General features: G+C 41.0%; 1 protein-coding gene across 1 annotated transcript in view; it reads left to right on the forward strand.

Annotated features, from left to right (window-relative positions):
- SHC3 (SHC adaptor protein 3) overlaps positions 1-23,972 on the forward strand; it is a 71,385-nt gene that overhangs the window by 19,532 nt on the left and 27,881 nt on the right. Inside the window, exons 3-8 of the mRNA XM_054987668.1 lie at positions 2,666-2,729; positions 7,005-7,124; positions 9,776-9,829; positions 14,542-14,593; positions 16,725-16,851; positions 18,057-18,210. Coding sequence (XP_054843643.1) covers positions 2,666-2,729; positions 7,005-7,124; positions 9,776-9,829; positions 14,542-14,593; positions 16,725-16,851; positions 18,057-18,210 — 571 coding nt within the window. The remainder of the gene's footprint in view (positions 1-2,665; positions 2,730-7,004; positions 7,125-9,775; positions 9,830-14,541; positions 14,594-16,724; positions 16,852-18,056; positions 18,211-23,972) is intronic.

A 23,972-nucleotide genomic window follows, 5' to 3' on the forward strand; every position in this document is an offset into this window, starting at 1 on the left:
AACAAAACCGAATAAAACCAAATAAACCTTCCCCAATACCTCCCTGCCTTAAAAGATGCCTGCTATTCATACCCCCTCAAAAATTGTGGTAAACAAGCAAGCCTTGCAAGCCTTCTAAAGATCTCCAAAAGGGGGCTCCCCTCACCTCTTCAGGGAACCCATTACACCGTTTGAGAGCCATAATGGAGAAGGCCCTGGCTCTGGTTATGCTTGCCAACTCTGGAATGGGCAATTCCTGGAGATTTGAAGGTGGAGCCTGGGGAAGGAAGGGGTATAATGTCATACAATCCACCCTCCAAAGCAGCCATTTTCTCCAGGGGAGCAGATTTGTAATCTGGAGATCAAGAGTAATTCCAGGAAATCACCAGGCATCACTTGGAGGTTGGCAGCCCTACCTCTTGTCAATGCTAGATAGGCCACGAGAGCGGAGAAACAGCCAGCAGGTGTTGCTGTTGTTGTTGCTCAGGAACATATGGGAGGAGATGGTTCTTGTGGAGCATGCATATTACCCCCATTCTGCAGTCACTTCACTGGCTAGTACCCATCAGTTATCAGTCTCAGTTCAAGATCACATACAAAGCCCTTCATGGGCTTGGTCCCTTATATCTGTGTGACTGCCTATGCTCCAGCATGGCAGCTCAGCTCATCTGAACAGGGGCCCCTCACTACCTGAAGGAAAGCTCCCACTCTCTTGGCTTTCTGCAAAGTAAGCAAATCTAAATTATTCAGGAGAGGTTTTTTACACAGATAATAGGGATGTGCTATAAGGAAATGGCTCAGAGGAAATGGTTTTAAATTTGTACTCCCATATACTTACCTGTATTTCATGTTGTCTAATATCAGTCCTACAACTAATTATGTTCTGTTTCAGCAATTCTCCAACTCTGTATTCTTGCTAATGCTATGTCTTTGTAAACTTGTATTTATTTATCCTATGACATAGTTTATGGAAATGTCCTTGACACTGTATGGAAATGTCCTTGATACTGATTGTATTAATCTCACACTAGATAATCTGCCTTGAATCTCAGTGAGAAAGGCGGACTATAAATGACATAAACAAACAACCAAACAAATACTTGTGACAAAGAGACTCTAGACTATACTAATGGGTATTATCTATTGTTCTAGGTATGCTCCTCCTGGTTAGTTTCCATTTGTTTACTATGTCATGTCACATTACTTATGTTTTATGATAGGGAATTTCTGTGACCCCATTCTAAAAGACCTATGTATGCGCATTTATTGAAGTTGACCTTTCGCACAGAAGGGAAAAGCTTTTTCTTGTAAGCAGATTCCTTCTGACACAGTTTCAAACACTGTGGTTAAGTAAGGTTAGAAAGCCCTGTTGCAAGGACAGTATCTCTCTTGTTTTGACTTTGTCCCCTAGAATTTCCCTTGGATAAACACCCTCTCAGGAAGACACCCAAAATTCCTATGTGGCATGTAGCATGTTTATATTACAGAGAGAGTTTACTGTCTTGTCAATCAGGCCTGTTTTGTGCCATGTCTCCTGAAGAATTTGATTCTGAAGAATTGTTTGTATCTAGTTTTGTATAACAATTTTATCTCTTTTCTGTAAACAATTAACTTTGGAAAGTATATAATATTCTCTACTATGGTTGATCTTCATGCATATGTCATAATGAGGGCATCTGTATCTGAGCTTTATTAAATAAATGTAATAAAACTCATATTTCTTCATTGATCACAGTTTAGTGTCTTGATTGAATAATGGAGAGTAACAGCTGTTATGAAAAATAAAATTAAAGCAGAGTACTTTAAAGAAAGTTCCATAACATTTTGTTTTGGCTCTGTATTTGGGTTTCTGCTATCCATACCTCATGGTATTGTTTGGTGTTGCAGCCATTGATCACATTAATCCTACACTGTGTAATTTGCTTTGAGTCTCAGTGAGAAAAGGCAGATTATAAATAACATAGATATAAATAAAAAATGCATATGTTGCTTCCAGATTGTGAAGGGCTTTAAAGATCATAGCCAGCATCTAAGTGATAACCAGATTCAGTACTGATTTACATGACCTATATATTCCTGTGTGGTTTGTATTTATGGATAGTTGCCTGAATTGGCCCAGGACAGTTTACCTCATTTATAGATGGCATTTTAAAGTATCTTGGAATTTTGTTGTTCCAATCAGTGACTGTAAATGGGAGCTAGTTTTAATAAGATGGAATCCTTTGCAATGTGTGAAGCACCTTGTTTTCAGTTCAGTTCAGTGCAATTTCAGTGCAATGTATGTATGCTCAGAAGTACTGTTGAGTTGCTCAGTTGGACTTACTCTCTAATAAGAGTGTTCAGATCTGCAGCCTCTATTTATGAAAAATGATGTCTAAATGAAAATAAACAAGATTGTTCAATCTAGTACATCATTATTCAATTTTGGTAGTATTGTTCCACAAGAAATGTTCATATGCTGTCCTGCACTGGGCTGTTAAGTCTATTTTGAAATTAAATACATCTGGTGAACCCTTGGTAGCACAAAGAACTGTGCAGAAAATTCTTGGTCTGGCTTGACTTCTTGTTTGATGTAATGCAAAAATCTAGTTTCCAGTATAGACTTATACCAGTGTCTTCCAGAACCATTCCTAAAAATAACCAAGGATCAAGCATAGCCATAGCCTTTTTTTTTCTCCCTCTCCAGGGAAGCGATCAGCCTTGTTTGTGAAGCTGTGCCAGGTGCCAAAGGAGCCTTCAAAAAAAGAAAGGTATTTGTTTTGTTTCCTTGATAAGCTGATTGTATTACCTCAGCTCAGCCTAGGAAGAGGCAGTTGCAGCTTACGCCAACTGGAGAGTCATCTACACTTCATCTCAAATGTACTATGTTGTTTTAGTCCTGTTTTCACACTTACGTTACATAAATCCAGATACGAAACCCGGTCCTCTCCCAAGGACTTCATATAAATAAATAAATTTTTAAAAAATTAAAAAAATATTTTATTAGTGCAAAACAGAAAAAAATAAAAAAGCAAACAGAAGAGGAATAAAAGAAATAGTGCTGGCTACAAAAACACTATTGGCAAATGAATACATAGGTATCTATAAAAAATTTCCAAATATATAAAATAAGTCCATGCGCTCTTGCCTTCTACATGTGATACATTCACATATTGATAAGTTTATAAGGTCTTCAACCCAGTGATTTACAGGAGATGGGCTTTTGTCTTTCCAATGTTGAAGTATAAGTCTTTTAGCAACTGTAAGGGCACAGAGGGTCCATTTTTGTTGACCATCAGTTAGATTCCGAGAGACAGGCAAGTCATTTAACAGGACATTAATAGTCTCAAAAATAAATGAGTTTCCTAACACAGAATTAATATGACTAATCCCAAAAGGGCTGAATGGCTAATCATTTCCAAAGTATTAGTTAGACACTGTGCTTAAACCTTTAGTAAAAAGACACTGTGGTGTCCAATATACCTTTAAACATAATTTTTTTCTGAATAAGTTACAATTTAAGATCCATAGTAGCGATGGGGTATATGGCTTAAAGCCTTACCTCATTAATTTAGAAAAATTGGACACTCCAGATATTTATTCTATTCATCTCTAAGGCTCTGTGTATCATATTTATTAATCAACCTCAAATATTTATATACTGATATTGTAGGTTTTGCTTGCTGTATTGACTGAATAAGGATCTCCAGAAGTGGGGGAGATTCTGAAGTTTTCAAAGCTATTGGACTATATTTGGATACCAGCAAATATTGCAGTTGTAAATATTGCCATTCAGCAGAATCTGGCAAATTATATTTAGACCTCAGTTGGAAAAATGACAAGAACTCATCATCATTACCTATCAATTGACCAAATTCTCTTATCTGACCAAGCCTTCCATAAGAAAGATTTCTTCACAAATCTTGTATTTCATCACCTTTTAGCCCAAGCTAAGTACTATGAGAAAGGAGTGATGCTTGAGGCAGAAAATCTCACTGGTCAAATCCTCCCTCCCCATACAACATAGTAAATATGTTATATTTTTTCAATTTCCTAACCCAAACCTACATCTTCCTCACTCCACCTCCAGGTCCAGCCTAGATAGCCTACATAGAGCTGATAAATCTACTCTGATTTGACAAGCTGTTACTTTTTCTTCCTGAGACTAAGAGTCTCTCTACATAAGATGAATCACATGAGGATGCTCAAGTGAAGGGAGACACAATGTTAGCTGGGAAGCCAAGTTTTAAAAGACAGATTGAGAGGCTCTGTCCATTTCATCTCTCTAGAGCAGGCAAAGATTGCTCCTCAGAGGGTTTGTTTATTTTCTCTTCCCCTCCCTGAAGGGGAAGTGAAATTGACAGAGCCTTCAGGGAGGCAAAGAGGAAATAAACAAATCCTCTGAGGAGCAACTTCGCCAGCCCTAGAGAGGTGAAACTGACAGAGCCTTCCAATCTGTCTTTTAAAACTTGGCTTCCTGGCTAACATTACATCTCCCTTCACTTGAGCATCCTCATGTAATTCATCTTATGTAGAGAGACTCTTTGATGTGCTCCAAAGTAAGGACAGATAACCTCAACCCTAACCAATAGAGCTATTATTAATTATTTGTTACAACACTGTGTATGCTGAGTGATTTACAAACTAGATGTCTTTTATTAATATAGCAAAGGAACAGATGGTGGAGAGAGAATGAGGAATTACCACTTGTCTAAGGCATTACTGATCAGAGATCTGAGTCTGGATCTTCACATGCAACTTTCTGTACCAGATATAATAGGTGATATTCAAGACATATTTGCAGTATAAATTAGGAATTTTCCTTTGTATGTAGCTAAAGGTGGAGTTTTAAAGAGATTATTGATGATTGTGAGTTGCCTTGGGCATTTTTTAAAATGTAGAGCCATAATATTAATATTTTGCATAAAGAAATAAATGAGAGAGAATGCTCCTTCCCAACAAGAGATAACTATACACTCGGAAGAATTGTATGTCCCTTTGAACTTGCCCATTCACAAGGCAGACGGGGATCACAGGATTGAATATTCCCCCTGTGTTCCTCCAGAAAACCTTTCCTACACATAAAACCCAACATGTCAGAAAGAAGGCTGGGTCAGAACCCTTCTCTCTTCCATGCTAGGTTTCCCCCCCTAGACTCATGAGGATCTCTGATTGGCTTTCTTAAGCAGTAGAGCCCCATGTGATTTTTCTTGAATGCGAAGATCATTTTACTGGTAGTACAGGTCAAATGTTACAGCCAATGTGATGTAATGCTTACAGTGTTGGAGTAGGATCTGGGAGACCCGGGTTTGAATCCCCCTCTGCCATGGAAGCTTGCTGGGTGACCCTGGCTCAGTCACACACTTTCAGTCTAAGCAACATCACAGGATAAAATGGAGAAGAGAATGGTGTAACCTAGTTTAGGTCCCCTTTGGGAAGAAAGGTGGGGTATAAGTGAAGTAAATATAAATAAATAGAAAAATAAAAATGTATCATCATCACGATGTTTCTTTGATGATCATCCATTTTAATGTATTCTGTTGAAGGTGGAACAAAAACTATCTCCAATGGCTGTTTTGCATCCCTTGCTAATTTATATAGTGATGAAAATGCATGCGCGAACTTTGGTTACTATCATTGTCCATATCCAATCATATATGGAAAGCAGATGTTGAAATTATCTGTCTGAGATTTTTGCCAGAGTATGGAGATTGTTCATTTATTGTGCTTGCCACAAAAACTTTCTTCAGAGTCGGAACCTTCTTGTGTTACATTTCCTTATGTCCACAAAGCTGTGAAAACAAGAAGAATTACCTCTAGGTCAGGAACTGGCAACTGTACACTCTTTCACCATGTATATCTACTTTTTCTTGTCTGACAGCATTCTTTCCACAGGTGTTTCTGGAGCCTATAATTCTGGCTTCAATCTGGAACCCTGTGGGAGTGCATTTCAGTTTCACTGGACAGTCCATCACTGACCTAAGGGTTCCTGTATTTGAACAGAAATGTGAAAGATGATTGCAATGAGAGGTTGCAGAACAGGAATGCATTCAAAGACGTGACTGTACTTGTCAAGGAGATTCTTTCACTAGAGAAAGAAAGATTGGTCTTCCATTGGACTATGTTTTGTACTGAGGTTTAGTAGTCATGTCTATACAAAGGTTGTACATTACTGTATTTATATTCTAGCACTCAGTATTCCTATCCCCTTTACTTTTCACCTAGTTAATCTTATTTTTTAATTTCCTTCATGCCTTTGGGAAAGCCTGCTAATGCCTATGAAACTTTGTGATAGAGAAAGCCACTTTGGGATGGTTAACCTGCTACAGATAGCACATGGAGTGAGAACAATTTGAAGTCTTTGCATAGTAGCTGTTATCACTTGGCAACTGTTCACATGGATCGGCTTACTATGTTGTTGGAGTCATTTTTTCAAAGTTAGCAGAAGGACCAAAAGGACCAAACGGTCCTAGCCGGTTGGATAATCTTTCCATATTGATGGTTTTCCATGTGAAAACAGCAGCTGCATGGACTGATATAAAGTGGTCTGGTTTCCAGGTGACAGTTCTTCCCTCATCTTTCCTCACTATGCCACAATGCTTCTGGCATTTTTCCTCACAACCCAGCTATGATACCAGAAGTGAACTGGGTGGGAATCAAGTGCTGAAAGCAGTGAGGCAAGGTGAGAGGGGACTGGGTTCATCTCCCCTCACCCCTTAGCTCTACTTTGTTAACAGCCCCTCACCCCATGATTAATTAGAGTGACAACAGTATGAATGAGCCCCTCCCAGTCATGTTTAGCTTGGTCCTCTCTTCTCTCATTTCAACAGAAACAATCTTCATTTTCTTTTCTCTACTACTTTTCCTTTCTTTTCTAATTGCATAGATCTTTTGCTAACTCCAGACAGATGCAGAACGTTGATTAAAATCAGTCTCAGTCTCAACTAGTAAACCTTGGAGGCTTCAATTTACACCATGTGGGGCACGGTGCCATCAAATGTCAATACAGTTCTCAGACGTGATTTTTTTTCTTTCTCCTTTTACAGCCACCCAGTAAAGCTCTCTCTAGTATCTTGGGGAAGAGCAACCTTCAGTTTGCAGGAATGAACATAACTCTGAATATATCTACGACTAGCTTAAATCTGATGACACCTGATTCTAAACAGGTGGGTGATTCCAAGCCCACCATTGTTACATTTCCATGTTTCTTATCACTTGTAACCTGCCTGATTATTTCTGTACAAGTCCTCATCTAATTCTATGAACACTTCCACAAAAGCAAATTAATTCAAGTCAATATAACTACTCATACACTAGCATTTCCTGACTCTTGATATTATAAAATGAATGATTAGGAACAACAAAGTGTTTTCCCATATAGTGAAACTTCAGTCAGTCTTTAACTCCTCTTTTCACAGGATTTATCTTCAGACAAAGTAAGCTATTACTACTGTATGGTTTTTCCCAAACAGATTTTTTTAAAAGTATGAGAATAAAAATGAAACGGGCACCCAAACCCAGATTAAGCAAGTAAAATGTTTCTTCTTTTTTTACTGAACAGGACTGAGCATCCACAAAAAATAGTGTGAGTTTGAGGAACCTTTCTTGCCACCTTTTTCATCTTCGTTAAAAATATGTTGAATCATTTATGTTGGCTATTTGCTCAGTAGGGTCTCTGACCCAAAGGGGCATCTCAGTGGTGGTTCTGAATGGGAGATGAATGGATGTGTATTCCATGCAAACTATCTTTTAGCACAGCAAGCAGCTTGTGTGAAGGACTTCCAGCTGTGCTCCTAGGTGAAGGACTTCCAGCTGTGCTCCCAGGAGTCAGACTGTGGTAGCATAACAAGCCTTCCTGCCTTGCAAGAGCCCAGTATTTTTAGTTTAGAACACAAGAGCCAACATGAGAGCATGGGGGGCTGCCATATGGGTACGTTGTGACTCAAAGTTCAGAGATTCATGACTTTAGTCATTCATTGTTCATGTTGTTCTAGGAACTGGTTTGAATCCCTACTCTGCACAGAATGAACCTGAGGTTGAATAAAGACATAGGATTCTTATCTCACTACAGATGCTAATTTCTGCTCTAATTAGCTGCATTGCATCTATCCATCATGTCTCCTTTTTTTGGCTTCATCCCTCCCACCTCCTTACTGGGATATAAAATTCAGGGATCTCCTTCCTGTATCTGAAGAAGCTTATAACTGGGAAATCATGTTGTTCTCTAAGGTACTACTGGACTCAAATGCTGCAGACCAACATGGCCATCTACCTGAAACTGCTATATGGGAGCACTTCTGTCTGTAGGAGAATCTCCAGTTATAAGATTGCTTTTGTCTGGGAGGGAAAGAAGGTGACAGAGCATCTCACAACTTATGGCAACTTGTGGCATAATGGACACTTGATAACTGTATGCTGCTGCAAACCCAGTAACTGGCAGCAATCACAATCAGTAGGTACACTGGTGAGATGATTGTGCTGAATAGGCAGCCTTGCCCTGCTCAGTAAAAAAATACTGCCAGGTGCCACATTTAGCAGGAACATGGTACCGTTTCTTTATCAGTCAAACTGGGTGAGCCTGCAGGTTTCTCGAGAAGAGGATCACACACTGCACTGCACCAGCAACATCCAGCATAGCCAGCTGTCCAGCACACCTTCCTATTCCTGACTGGTGGTAGCTGGAGGAGGCAGGAAGAGTTAGTACATGGCAGGGGACAGGATCATGACCAGAAGCATACATCTGCCAATATTCTCAAAGCCCTCAATGTAATGGAATAGTGGCTATTCATAGAGATCAGCAGTTGATGACGCTTATGGCTTCAAGGTTACAGATACTGACAGCAGCACAACTGAAGATGGTGATAGAGAAGGTTCGGTGTGTGTGGGCATTGCTCAGCTCTTCCCCCCATTCCATGACGTTGGTGTGTGACTTTTTCCCTCCATTCTCCTTCATTATTGAGAAGCTGTTGCTAGGCATCTGGGAAGACAAACGCAACTTCTGTTCTCCCCAGTTTGTAGTACTTCCTGACATCGGAGGGGATGTTTGTGCAAACAAAATGTTTGCCTCTTCTCTTTCTCCCACATAGTCTTTTGCTGTCTAGCATCCAGAAGTTCCAATCAAAACATTTCCTCACTTTGCACTTGCCTCTGGGGCAGCCGACTATTGACTTCTAAGAAAATAATAAATGGAAAAGCGAAAGTAATATTATTTTATTCATTTTATTTAAGAACATTTATATTCTGCCTTTCTGCCCTCATAAAGGCCACCATGGTAGCTAACAAATTAAAAAATATATTCTAAAATCACATTATAAAACCATTAACAGAAAAACACATCTTTAAAACCTGATCTTTAAAAACATACAAAGATATAAAAATAACAATACTACTTCATAGTAATAGTAGCAAGGTAGCACTGATGATTGGTGGAAACACTGGGAAAGAAATACTTATCAAGAATAAAAATCTATTTTGGTGCAAGATCTGCTTGGTTGTAATGATTCACAAGAATCTCCGCCAGTTTCTCTCTCAGTGCTTTCCCCCTCCCTCTGAATCGGAACTCTGCTTGAGCTTCCTAAACTTCATAGCCAGATGTCAGGATAATGAATATGAACGAATGTCTTTAGCTTTCCTGTTTCTTTTAGTTATTATAACGACAGTAACAAATAGACTTTTTTGTTTCATTCTTCATTAGTTAATAAACAAATACACATTCCTACTATATACATACTTCAAAAACACCATTATAAAGGAAAAATAGATTGCTAGGCAGGCGGCATGTCACACTCATATGGATCCTCTTCTGAACTCTCTACAGATTATAGCGAACCATCATATGCAGTCTATTTCCTTTGCATCTGGAGTAGACGTGGTGAGTATTTTTGGTTGTTGTCTTGTGGTATTAATGTCAAAGGCTGCTGTACCAGCACGTATCTGAATCTTAGCTTGCTCCAGTTGAGAAAGTAAACATAGCTAGTTTGATATTTCCTTTTAAACTCTAAGGAAAGTCACTGAACATTTAAAGGAAAGCATTATCACTCCATTTAACTGGGGCCACTTCTGTAACATACAAAGGAACTCCCAGTGGTATTGAGCTAATGATAACCTCATGAAAAAGATCATAAATGGCATAGGTGGTCTGAAAATCAATTGATGGGATCTTATGTTCTAAGTGAACAATTTCCACACTGGTAGAGGTATGATTAAGTAACGTTCATTGCCTCTAAATGTTTCCTTTTTGTGCCTTTAATCCTAGGAATGCCCATTGCCTTCTGCTGTTGAATGAATAACATAGGTTAGCAGGTAGCAAACAGTAGTAGAAATGCTATGGTATTTGGATTAAAAATAAAGAGAGGCCCCAGTTTCAGACATGTTTTAATGATGTATACATGCATCAGTTGTCAATTACTAGTGCCTGATGATTCTCAGTGGAATGTAGGAACTGTCTCCTAGGAAAAGGTTTGCATATATTAACATTAGATGGTATGATTTGATTCTATGTGCAGTGACTAACCTGTGGTGGTTCACTCACATGTGCATGCGCGTAACTCATTGACTGTAACGGCTAGGGATGACTTGCATCCCTTCTTGCAGGTGCAAACCTTGTTTTCATTTACCCCTTATTATTTATTAAAATAATTATAGACTGCCTTTCTTCACACAGAACGAGCACTTGGGCTGGTTCCACATGAACATTTAGCTCCTTCTTTCCACCTAAACTACAGTGGGGGGGGGGGTTGTGGGGAAGGGATTGTGTAATCACCGACCTTCTGGGTTTCTCCCTGCCTCTCTATATTTTTCTCATACCTGCTTTGGTACGTCTTTCTAGATAGATTTTATTCAAAGTGGGTTTAGTCAGCATGTGGATAGGAAGCTGTGGATTTTTAGATCCCCGTGCTGGCATTTTCCTTTCCTAGCATCTCCTGCTTGCAATTCCCCCAGAGGGGTTTTTGCCACCTTAAAAATAGGTAGCTGTTATATTGCTATAAGGTTAAAACACTACTAGCTCCTACTAATTAGTAGCTAGCTGCTATAAAACTTTAAAAAGACAACAACAACAACAAACCTCCAGCAGGGGCGGGGGGGGTAGGGGGTGCAATGGCAGGCATGAAGGAAAAACCAAAGAATTCCCTCATTGGGTATTCCATTACTGCTGTGAATGCACAACAGGGAATTGTCCCCATGCAGAAACGTCTGTATGGTTACCATTGCCTCTTTCCCCATTCTTTTCCTTTGCAGTTCATCACTCGTCCAGTTTCCATCCCATCTAGGAGAGGGGTGGCAAGGCTTTTATGTCCTCTTGTGGACATAAATATATATGTTATATATATGTATGTTATTATATATATATATATACTAAGATCTTCTCCTCAAATCTAATCTAATCCAATCTACCACTTCTTTCCTTACAAATTCCAAGAGAAAGTTCCAAAATTCAATAAATGGAGGCCATTGTTGAGCAAAACAGTTCTGAGCTTGTAACTTCTTTGAAGGTTCATGTCTTATTATAGACATTTTGTTCACGAACCACAATTTTTGACACCAAGTTTCCACTTTAGGCAGAATTCCCTGTCTTTGGCAACTGTTATTCCAGCTGATGCTAGTAAATGTAGCACAAAATACCATGGTTTTTTTCAGAAGCTGTTGTAAGTTACATACCAATAAATATATTACAGGTAACTATGACATGACCAGTTAACTTGGTTGGTTAGTATGGTGCTAATAATGCCAAGGTTGCAGGTTCAATCCCTGTACGTGTCATTTTATCTTCCAGTTTGCAAGATCTGAGCAAGGCTGTTAATGATAGGACATTTTGGAGGTTGTTAATTCGTAGGGTTGTCATAACACACACACACATACATCCATGACAATTGTATTTTGTATCTTCTGTTTATTTTTCTGAAATTCTTTTTAAAAAATATTCCTTCTGCTTAAACCTTGGTGCTGGGGCAGAGCTCGTGTGAGTTGTGGCCTGCCTCAGTTCACAGTTCCTGACCTCCTGTTGGGCAGTGCAAGACTGAGACAATCCACAGATCAGTGGGACCTACAGGGAAAGAGGCGGTGTGAAATCCCGAATGGAGGGAAAATCTTTGTCATTCCTTTAGGACGGTTTAGCAGGAGAAAAACAAAAAAATCTAATTATAGCCTTTAATCCTCCAAGGAAGATACTTTCATTACCAAAGTTAATTAAGATATTCCAGTACTTGGATTTATGTGTCATCAACTTATTGTCATACATACTACATGGTGATAGGGAAGCTGGTTTCTTTTGGAGCCAGAGGGACAGCTACGGCCTAAAACATGATTATTAAAAAAGAATGTAGAATTAAGAAGATGCTAACTGCTACAGCTGGAAAAATACCATTGTCCACAATAGCAAGATGAAGTCATATTGGTGTGGGAGAGAGTAGGTATCAGTTAAATTAATTGAATTTCAATGAATTTGGAAATGAGAGTAACCCTCTGACAGAAGATGGCAACAGAAGAGGACAGACTAGGGTTGCCAACTCTGGGCTGGGAAATTTCTGGAGAGTTGGGGGGGGGGTGGATCCTGGGGAGGGTAGATTTGGGGGATGGGAGGAACTGCAGCAGGATATAATGTCATAGAGTCTACCCTTCAAAGCAGCCATTTTTTTCAAGGAAACTGATCTCCTTAGATCAGTTGTAATTCTGGGAGATCTCCAGGCCCCATCTGGAGGTTGGCAGACCTAGGACAGACAAGTCTCTCTGGTGAAAGAGTTCCAGAGTTTTGGTGCCACGCCCAAGAATGTCCTCTTCTGACTTACCACCCTCCTAATTTCAGAAAGTGAGAGCACCCAAAGCAGAGCCTCAGAAGCTGACTATAACAGCTGGATAGGTTCATAAGGGAGTAGGTGGTCCTTTAGGAATGTTGTCCAAAGCCATATAGGGCTTTAAAGGTCAACACCAGCACCTTGAATTGTGCCCAGAAACAAATTGGGAGCCAGTGTTGATGGGTCAAGACTGGACTGATATAGACCTTACGACCCACTCCAGTCAACATCCTGGCAGCAGCATTGTGCAACACTTGAAGTTTCCAAACACTTTGCAACAGCAGCCCTCTGTAGAGTGCCCTACAGTAATCTCAGCTAGGCATAATGTGCAGATTTTTTCAGTACAGGAAAGGCCACAGCTGGCAGATAAGCTGAACCTGGTAAAATGCTCTCTTGGCCACAGCTGCCACCAGCTTATCCAGCAGTATGTTTGGGTCTAGGATAGCCAGCATCCAGCATTATATTCTGCTGAGATTTGTTCCTTCTCCAAACCCCACTCACTTCCAGATCTTTCACCCAGAATTGGCACCCCTATCTGGGATTAAGAGCTCCTCCAAACTACAAACAAAGCTTTTCCCTATGTTATTTTATCCTGTAGGCCAGTGTGATGATATTTAGGACATAGGTTGTAGGCATCTCTCCCACTGCTATTGAAAGCAGAATGTCGTGCTCTAAATGGACCTTGATGTGATCTAGCTGAAAGTTTAAGAGTAGTAAGAATGGGTTCTGCTGTCCATCATAGCTGAAAAGAGTCTCTGCAAGAATATTCACACCATGCCCAATGGTATTTATCAAAAACTGCAGAAAGTGATATATTAGAAACAACAGCACAGGATTCTGAATATCATTATACTTCCAAAATGGGAATGGGCCTTTATTTATTATGTTTCATCTGGAGACAAGGAATATTAGGTAAGTCTGCCTCCAAATGCTAACATCATAATACCAAGGTATGGTCTAGACATGCTTCAGTAAGCGGTGGCAATGAAGTGGTCAAACCCTGAAGGGGAGAGGGAGGGTTGAATGGACTAAACCAATTCAGAGTGCGGGTGGAGGAATCAGATTTTTCAAAAATTTCAGGCATTATTTGTTTCCTGTAATTGAAAAACTTGCACAGCATTTGGAGAAGTAGTTTAGAGCCTTTCTCTCTGATGTGCTGATTTTTATTTGCAGAGAGGGAGAGAATTACAAAAACAACATAACCCACTTGCAGTCTGACATGGTATAGTCCATTCTGCCACCTCATTCTGCCACATTTGGAAGTCTGACCCGAATTCTCAAGGCATTTGCATAATGTACAAATTCCTCTGTTATCCTCAGAATGTCTGCCAAAGTTAATTTCAAGAAGACTTTAAGATTACAGTAGTTTGTACTTGTCTAATACAGACTTTCTCCTGAGAAAACAAGCATCAATCAGGATGAAAAAAGAAGGGCACCCCTTTAAAGGTGTGCATACACAGGCGTGTTTTAATTATCTTCGGTGTGGTTTTTTTTCTCATATATGTTAAAAACGATACTCCAGTTTTGATTGTATCTTTGTTCCATGCAGACAGTGTGCTCTCTTTCATTGGCAGGTTGCCTTTGCAAGAGTTTTATCTCTCCAACTAATTTAGCAGCCGTAGAATCTAATCTTGGTATCTGGTTGATATTTATAACACACTCGTCACCATGGTATCCAAGCACAGGCAACCAGTTGCAAATACTCAAATGAAATGCAACGCACCTTTATTGCCGCTTAAAGGAAAATTCACCACGGATGCTTCTCTTTTTTTTCACTCCCCACCTACCCCAGGATACAACAGACTACGTGGCATACGTGGCCAAGGACCCTGTTAATCGCAGAGGTAAAGTACTACTTTACGTTCTTTTTTAAACGGACTTTTTTATACTGTGGCTTTTTAACTGTAAGCCACCTCCAGCAGGAAGCAGAAGAGGCAGCATAGGAATATTCTAAATAAATGAATAAATAAATAAATAAATAAATACAGTATCTTTTTTCTTTTGACAATATAATCTGCTCAGATGTTCATTAGGTTACCTCCATACTCTATTTATAATAATAACTGAATTTATATAACGCTCTTCTAGGCAGATGTGCCCCACCCAGAGCGATGAACACGTTAGTATTACCATTACCCCCACAATACAGCTGGGAAACTGGGGCTGTGAGGAGTGGCTTATCCAAGGCCACCTACTGAGCTCATGGCAGTAGTGGGATTTGAACCAGTAGAGTGCTGATTCGCAGCCAAACCACTTAACCACTGTGCTACAGCAGCTTTCTAATGGCTTTTTAATGATATATATGTGTATCATGCTTCATTCAGCTATTTGTTATATTTGTATCTCACCCCACCCCCATCTCCAAAGAGTTCAGAGCAGCAGTTCATGAAGTAGGTCAGGCAGAGGCAGTAACTTGCTCAACCTGCCCACTGACCTTTGAAGCTGATTGGAATTTCATTTCCCTACAAAGGGTATGCAATTATTCACTTGATTTCCTGTCTCCAGGTATTATTTGTACGCCCAGGGTATCTAGATGATGATCAGAAGACTGAATTTGAAAAGAAGTGTTCTTTTATCTAGGGATCCAACTGATACGGTCTCCACAGCTCTCAGTATCAGCAATGGCTGGCGACGATGTGTATCAGAGTAGTAATGGCTGTCATTGAGCAGTGAGCATGGCAGAGGGGGACCCATGTGTTTATAAGGGCTTGAAGCGGTATGCAAGTACGTGGCTAGCTAGTAGCATCCTCTGTGGACAGAGGCTGATGATGCAGAAGGTGCTGCTGCAAGTCAGCTTCCACCTTACAGGGTGCTGCTCTTGCCACATCTGACCTTCAACATTGTTGCAGACCATTGGTAAGAACAAGGGGTCCTTTCCCCCATGGTCACAGATCAATGGCTCCATCTCTCTGCTACCCACTGTAAGTCTGCAGTGGTGGTCTCTCTGCTCAACCTTCAGCCCAAGGCTGCCAAGGCATTAGAGCAGCTACAATGTTAAATGCAGCCAGAGGGCCTGCGACACTGTTTGACCACCAAATCTCAGCAGAACATCATCCCTCTTGTTTCTGGGTGATGTCCACAGCCTATGGACAGAAAACATGCTAGTATTGGATGAAGGTGGGGGATGTAGTGACCATTAAATCTAAATCTAGACATCTTTACTTCCTCTCACACTCACTGTCTTCTAACCTGGAAGTCTGCATTGCCACATACATAATAAAAACAAGTCAAGTCAGTTTCTTCAGTGCTTGAAATGGCTTCAAGTTACACAAGTAAAAATAATGTTAGGCATCTTTTAGGGATGAACAATGGATTATTCTTCCCCCTGCCCTCCCCCCCCCCGGTTCTGTTACCTTAAAAAGCAGAATGTGTTCAAATATGCTCTTTCAAAGTGTATCCTTTTTGCAACTCAACAAGCAGCTGTTTTCTTGCAAAAGACTGGCTTAGGCCAACAACTAAGCTGTTGCTGGGTCCATCTTAAATGACTAACAGTGCCAATCTAAGCAGAGTTACACCCTTCTTAGCTTATTGAATTCAATAGAAGAGTGTAACTCTGCTTAGGATCGTATTAAATGGGGCTCATGTTGCATGCCAGGAGCTCTCAGGATGTCGAGCACCCTTTGCAGAGTTATTTTCAATTACTAGAAATATTAGCCAGGAAATATAAATAAGAAAATCAATATTACATTGCACCTTGGATAACACTGAGCAGTAAAACATATTCAAGAATGCTAGATCAGATTCAGAGTTGTAGTGGTGGATGAGCCAAAGATATCAGCTGACTTCGTCCCCATAAGGTTCACATGACTTGGTCGCTCTCCTTAAAAAATGAAATTCTACGTACTAGTTCAGTGACTTTCACATTCCATACCTTTTGTTGTTTTAGCCATATATAAAATAAAGGGTGACACCTTAGCATTGAAGTATCTGAGGATGTATTCTCGAACATTTTCTTTTTTTTACCATCACTTTTAGCATGCCATATATTGGAATGCTGTGGTAGCTTGGCCCAGGATATCATCAGCACTATAGGGCAAGCATTTGAACTCCGGTTTAAGCAATATTTGCAGTGCCCCTCAAAGATTCCTGCTCTTCATGATAGGTGAGTGATACAGCAAGGTAACGTTTTCTAATGAAAATGCTGTTTCTTTTAATGAAAGAACTCTTTCCTCAATGAACTGGTGAAATACCTCAATGAACTGGTCAAATTTGTAAGAGAGAACAACTGACTGCAAAGATTTAAAATAGATTTTTGGGAAATCTAGCCTAGTCCACAGAACTAAGATTATATGTTTGGCAGCTATTATATGTTTGGTTTGTGCTGCTCCAAACCACTCTTCTGTGAAACAGGAAACACAATAATGAACTATTTCGTTGCCAAGCACCATACCACTGGAGTGGTATCTCTTCCGTCTCTCCCTCTGTGCACATGAGAGGAAGAATAAGTTTCTCTGTAATGAGTTGGGTCTATGACATTTCACAGGTGGAAAAGGGAGATAGATAATGACTTCAGATTGCAAGTTCCTGAAAAACTGGATCCCCTCAGAGTTTCTCTACACGAGACATCTTAAACAGGAATGCTCAAGTGTAGGGAGATGCAATGTTAGCCAGGAAATGTAGTTTTCATCACTCTACACAAGGGTAGTTTAAAAAGACAGACCAACGGATATTGTTCCTCAGAGGGTTTATTAATTTCATCTTCACCTCCCTGAAGGCTCTGTCAATTTCATGAAGATGAAATTAATAAGCCCTCTGAGGAGCCATCTCTGCCAGTTCTGTCTTTTTACCCTAGTGTAGAGAGATGAAATTTAAACTATGCCTCCCGGCTATCATTGCATCTCCCTGCACTTGTGAGTCCCTGTGTAAGATGTCTCCTATAGAGAGACACTCAGTAGGAGATCCTGCTAGGATTGTTGGTATGAATACATGGTGCATAACCTTTGAAGAAGTGTTATGAAATATGTTGCTAAAGCACCTGATTGCAGAATGCAGGTAGAATCCATGCATTTGTCTGAGATATTTGAGTAGAAAATAGTGAACTGGAATAGCTACCACTATTGTGTAAAGGGATCAGTTAGGAATGGTGTCCATTATGTTAATCCTGAAGATACATAGGCCAACTGGAAATCTATTGCACCAACTCAAGTAGTTTCACAAAGTCTTGGATCAGGCTGATACGTGTAAGTGATCTAACAAATAAGCTTAACAATTCAGGAACTGGGTATATTTGCTACAGCTTGAATGTTCTTATGGTATGGAAAGCCTGGGAAAGCTCAGAAGCAAAATAACATAGCTTCTTTCTCATAGGATGCAAAGTTTGGATGAACTTTGGTTGGAAGACGATGGTGAGGCAACAGAACACCCCTATTACAACAGCATTCCAAACAAAATACCTCCTACTGGAGGCATGGTTGATGCGAGGCTCAAAGCCAGGGGCCCTTCTATTTCAGATGAAGTTCAGGTAGGGAAATTTACGCTTTGTTTTCTAAGTTTTTATTTTGCTAGAGTACAATAGCTAGAAGCAAATGGTGTGGGAGATATATCTTGGTTTGTTTGAAGGACAAATAATCAGAGAGCTATTTTAGGTGTAATTTAGAGATGCTGACCAGGTCTCCGTTCTGTACATGATGGAAGAGAGATATTGCCATTTTCCTACCTGTTCACCTGTCCTGTCTCCAAGGCCATTAGACATCCATGTGTGAGTGCAACTTTTGAATTGGGCAAGCATGCATAAAATCCAGTGCATAGAGGCCAGTGTGATCAACAGTGCAATCAGGGCTTTTTTTCAGGGGAAACACGGTGGAATGGAGTTCCGGAACCTCTTCAAAATACTTGGCAGTAGTGCTTGAAAGTAATATTATTTCAAAGAATCCTGTGTATTTTTTCTTCATTTCCCTCTTGAGAGTTCCACCACCTCTTTTCCCAGAAAAAACCCCTGAGTGCAATCAATGTTGTAGGAAAGAATCCAGGAATTGATAGCTTAGCCTGGGCCCATGCAAGTTATGTTTTATGCTTGTGTGCTGTAATGAAATATTATATCCATGTGACATATATATACATCCAGGGGCCTCAGATGCAGGACAGGTGGGCAAGAAAATGGACTCTTACTTTCTGTACTGAACACTCAAACTGTTTCTTAACTTCTCTAAGATTAAAAACAGATTCTGGTATGAGATCACCCGATAAGGAATCTCACTGTAAAAATGGTACATATACACAAGAGATAGATTGGCAGCTTTTATACAAAATGTGCATGTTATTGCTGGCCATGAGATTTGCAGGAAGATGTCAGAAATTTTTGTGTCTAAAAATTTGCCTTGGGAGATTTAAAAACTTGTCTTGATAAATGTTCACTTGTGTTACTGGAACTGCTCTATTAATAGGATGGGGAGTTAGCTTAGCAGTCCAGAACTAAAACAGCGCGGATCTAGCCAGCTATACCAAGGTCCATTTTCAGAAATCCCCGTGACAAAGAGGCAGACTACAGATGTTCAATCAATAAGTGTATTTTCTAATAGTGTGATGTATGCCTGAAATTACACACACATCCAAGGTTACATACAAGATCTAAGAAATACAGAGTATGAAAATTAGAGACCTGAGCAGGAACCCCACGATGACAAAGGGCATACTCACGAGCAGTAGGCATGTCAGAGATATGGACGTGACATGATCCAGCGCCCGCACTGGAATCACGGAGAGACAGCAAGGAAGTGTGATGGGGCTGGCGCGCGCGCACCCTCAGGTTTGAGGGGCTAGCTTATATACTTTCAAAGCACCCAGGGGCTGGCGCCCCTGTCCGTGGTTCTCAGGACTTAAATCAAAGGGTTTGAGCCCATCGGGACAGCCTTGATTGGACCATGTTTGAAGTCTGATTAATTTATAAATGACACTTTTGGGGAGAGGGGAGGGGAGGAGGAAGGGGAACCGGGACGTTTGCTCGTTCCCAGCGCCCATCCTGGTGCCTTCAAGTCCGGAGTGCAAAGGTTGCTTTGATGTGCGCTTGTTGATTGCCCTGGCTGACTGATGATCAATCTCCATTCAGGATAGGTGTTAAGAAATGCGGAGGAGAGTGGGATTCTCTTGCTGCGTACGTGGTCCGCTCGCTCCTTCGCAATGGCTTCCCAAAGCAGGCTGTTCCCCTCGGCTTCTTGGCTGTTGGCTAGGGCTTACCAGCAGATTGTCTGGCAGTGAGGGCAGTCAGCCCAAGGGAGGCTCCCGGCAGGAGCTGGCCAGGGAGCGCCTGGCCACCCTCGCAGAAGGTTTCCCCTGGCTGGCATCTGGCTGCTGGCAGCGTAGCTGAAGCCCAGAGTGAGGCAAGCTCTCATGGCAGGCAAGGGAGCAGCGTTTAAGACACAGTCCATGGTTGGCAACAGGGCAGCATCACACAGGAGAGTCCAGATATAAGCTTGAGCAGGGCAGTGCCACGTAAGAGTTTTGAGAGCAATTGTCCAGGAACTGTCAGTCTGTTGCAGCATCAGATATGAAACTGACACGTGTATTAGAGGAACACAGGCACTGCAGTCTTTTAGTGTAGAACTCAGACCCAGTTCATGGCTGGCCTCTGGAGGGAGGGGGGCTGCTCGGTAACAATTCCCCCCCTCGGGGACCACCCGACTCAGGAGGGTCGGTCCCCGAACATGTCTTCACTGTTGAGCAAGAGTGGCACGTCTGGTGGTCGAGCATCCAGGTGGGAGAGGGAAGGGGGAGGAAGGGGAGGTGTCATTTGCAAATTTGGTATGGAGAACCACACAGCCAGATTACAAAATTTAGATCAGCCAATGGGCTGCACATCTCTGTGTCCACCTCAGGAAAACTACCCATATAGGTATGCATAAACACATGTACATAAACACATACACACATATTTCCAAGATGCACCCGTTAGCACAAGCAGGAATACACAATTTCATAATATGCAAGATAACTCATATGCACATACTTAAGGGCAGAGACATTTCACAGAATGATCAGCGGTTATAAAAACACAAGGCAATTCATTCAGGTAAAAGCGGGAAGCAGATCATACATGGTTTGAAACAATTCATCTCTCATTTCCGGGTGAGGGGTATATAGCAACTCATAAGCCCAGACACAGGTGTAAAGCAATTCATGAATGCATAGTAATTCATGGGTACAGAGCAATTCATAAAAGAGCAATTCATAAACACAAAACAATTCATTCATAGACCTATCCACTCATAGAGGGTGGAAGTAATCATACAAGACTAGACGTCGCATCACAATTCATGAATAAACATCATTCCCATGTGGCTAGACTCAGAGGTGGCTTACAGTGGTACAGATGCATACATAAGAACCATGGTTATTTCATATATGGCCAAAATCAAAAGCAAAGCAGAGACATGGGTACTGGTGGTATGGCCATAGGCTAAGCTGAGGACATTTTATAACGAAATAAAATATGCATAGACTCAAAACATAATGTGGTTCATAGTACAAACAAACACAAGGATAATGACAATAATACCTAAAAGCACTATAGTTGAGGAAAACGGATTTGAGAGAACAATTCATAAGGCATACAACTTGGGGAACTAAATTCATAGGACTACACTTCCTAGAAGGCAAGTCGTTGGAATAAGTCCATAGGGACCGGGGGAGGAAAAAGATCACAGATGGCGCAGTCCACAGCACAGCTATGAGACTGGGTTGCATATATACAAGAGACAAGCAAACTTAGTCCATGTGTCTGTGCACTCCCCTAGACATCTGCGTTGAACTGCAGCGCTGGAGCGTGGGCTGGTAGACAAGACGTCAGGCACACAGTTTCTAGTCCTCATGGAGGTGGAGCCACAGGTGGCCGTCTGGAGGCAGATCGTGGGTCGAGAGGTAGAGAGGAACGCTCCCCCCCTAGTCCACAAGAGGGCCTCAGAGCGGTGTCCGGCAGGCAAAGTGTCCATGGGACCGGTTCAGTCCGTACGCATAAATGTACACACAACTATCATGGTTCATAACAACAAGGGCAATAAAACAAGCAAGGGATGGATGGAGAGCACCAAGACCTGGAAGACCAACATAACAACAATTGGGTGCATGGTCAGATTGGATATTCCCATAGCGGTGGGGCTCCAGCAGAGGAGGGCTAAACCGTAATATTCAGTATTACATTAATAATTAAAGGTAGTAACCAATAAGCAGTAATCAATTATAGCGGGTCAATAAGCAATGAGCGACCAGTAGGAATCAGCAGGCATAGTATACACCATCAGTAGGCCATAGTCAACATGCAATCAATAATAACGGGTAGATGCAAGCATACAGTATTCACAGAGGCACAGTTTACAGTATAGCTGTCAAACTGGGTTACGCATATATATACAGAAACAAGCTCATTCAGCCTATGAATACATGAAACAAGAACACACTTCCACTCCGCTGTCACTTCGCAGTGCAGGATCAATGAGGAGCTCTAGGCACACAGCTTCTGGTCAATTGGCTGGGTCTTCACTTGGTGGAGCTTGGAGGTGGATGGAGTCATTTCCATTCCCTGTAGTCTGAGCATGCAGTAGCTAGGCTGGTAGGGGTGAGGCGCCCTAATAAAAGAGACCACCCCCCCTAGTGCCCAAGGGGGCTATACATCAGAGCGGCTTAAGGTAGGAGCTGTTGGGTGGGCAGACAGCCTCATTGAGCATCATCACAGGCATCTTACATTCATGTAAATCATGCATGCTTTTATACACATAGTACTAGTAAGCCATAACAATATGTATACACATACAGGGTGAAATGCAGTGAGGTAACACAGGCATTAAGGCAGCATAATCAATGCGAGAGTCCAATGGAAATCCAATAGTGTCAGTGAAAAGCAAACAATCAGAATGAATGGCAGTGCTCCACAAAAACATACAAGCATAGAATAAATGAGGGCATTATGTCAAAATAGCACATAAAAAGCAACTGATAAAAATAAAGCATATCAAAATTAATTCAACCAGTATAGTGGCTTCCCCTGCCTGAGAGTTGACAGGTGAGAGGCATAGCAATGAAGGTGACAGAGAAATACACAAAGATTTCTAGGCAACCCTTAAAGCAATGTAACAGCAAAGCATTGACCATGAGCATGGATGCAAATAGTTAAAGCAAAGAAAATGCAACAATATGATGCACAAAAACCAACAGCACTAAGTGAATGGGATACTATGAATTAACCCTAGGCATTAAAGGCATAGGAATCAGATATGGTTGGTGAAGGGCAAGGAATCCAATCAAATGGCAGTGCCCTATGTAAACATACAAGCATCATCATAACTAGTGAGTCAGAATAGAACAAATGAAAAGGTAAATAACACCAATTCAATAATGTAAGGGAAAACCAAAGATAAAATTAGCTTAACACTTCATGAACTTACTGCAAAAAGCAGGTCAAAATTAAGAAGGCAAATAACAATTCAATAATGTAAGGAAAAACCAAAGATAAAAATTAGCTTAACACCCAATGAACTTAATGTAAAAAGCAGATCAAAATCAATTTGAACAGTAAACATAGATCGATGAACTCAGTTCAGGAATACATTCAATCAAATAAGTAACCGAATGAGGGGCAAAAGAAATGCAACTAGGTACACAAGGTAGGAAGGAAAGTGTTTACACCCCCCCTTGTATCAGAAAGGGCATTGGACAGAATAAGCGGCAATGTCCCCAAAAACAAAAATGGAATGACACGCATGTCCTTTAGCAAAAAGAGAAAAAAAAATGAGGGGTCCCCTTGGAAGAGAGGGCTGCCCTTCCATGGAGCTGGTGCTGGCCTTTGAATCAAATCAGCCAGAAAAACGGAGGCAGCCTCTGGCCAGCGAAGGAGTCTCAAATTCTGCTCCTTTGGCTGCTCCGTAGGTAGGTTTCCAAAAGGGGTTGCTGGAGGGTCTCATGTCTGCTTCCTCAAGAATCACAAGAACACTAACAGCATTTGGAAAAGGAAAACATAGCAAAAAAAGAGGGGAAGGGGGAGGGGAAGAACTTCTTGCTGCTGAGCAGGTCAGCATCAAGGTAAATTGTACAGTAGTAAAGAGGACACTGGCTGCCGGGTGTTTCAAAGCGTTAATTCTCTATATCTTTATTCCAAACAGTTCTCAGAAATATCTCTAAACCTCTTTGCACATACCAAATGATCCTACCTCTACATATTACTTCCTATTAGACCAACTGAAATATACAGCTTGCCTTCATCTTTCCTTCTGCCTTAATAATTATTCTTTACACACA

Source organism: Eublepharis macularius, chromosome 8 (genome assembly GCF_028583425.1).
Source record: "Eublepharis macularius isolate TG4126 chromosome 8, MPM_Emac_v1.0, whole genome shotgun sequence".
Lineage (NCBI taxonomy): Eukaryota > Metazoa > Chordata > Lepidosauria > Squamata > Eublepharidae > Eublepharis > Eublepharis macularius.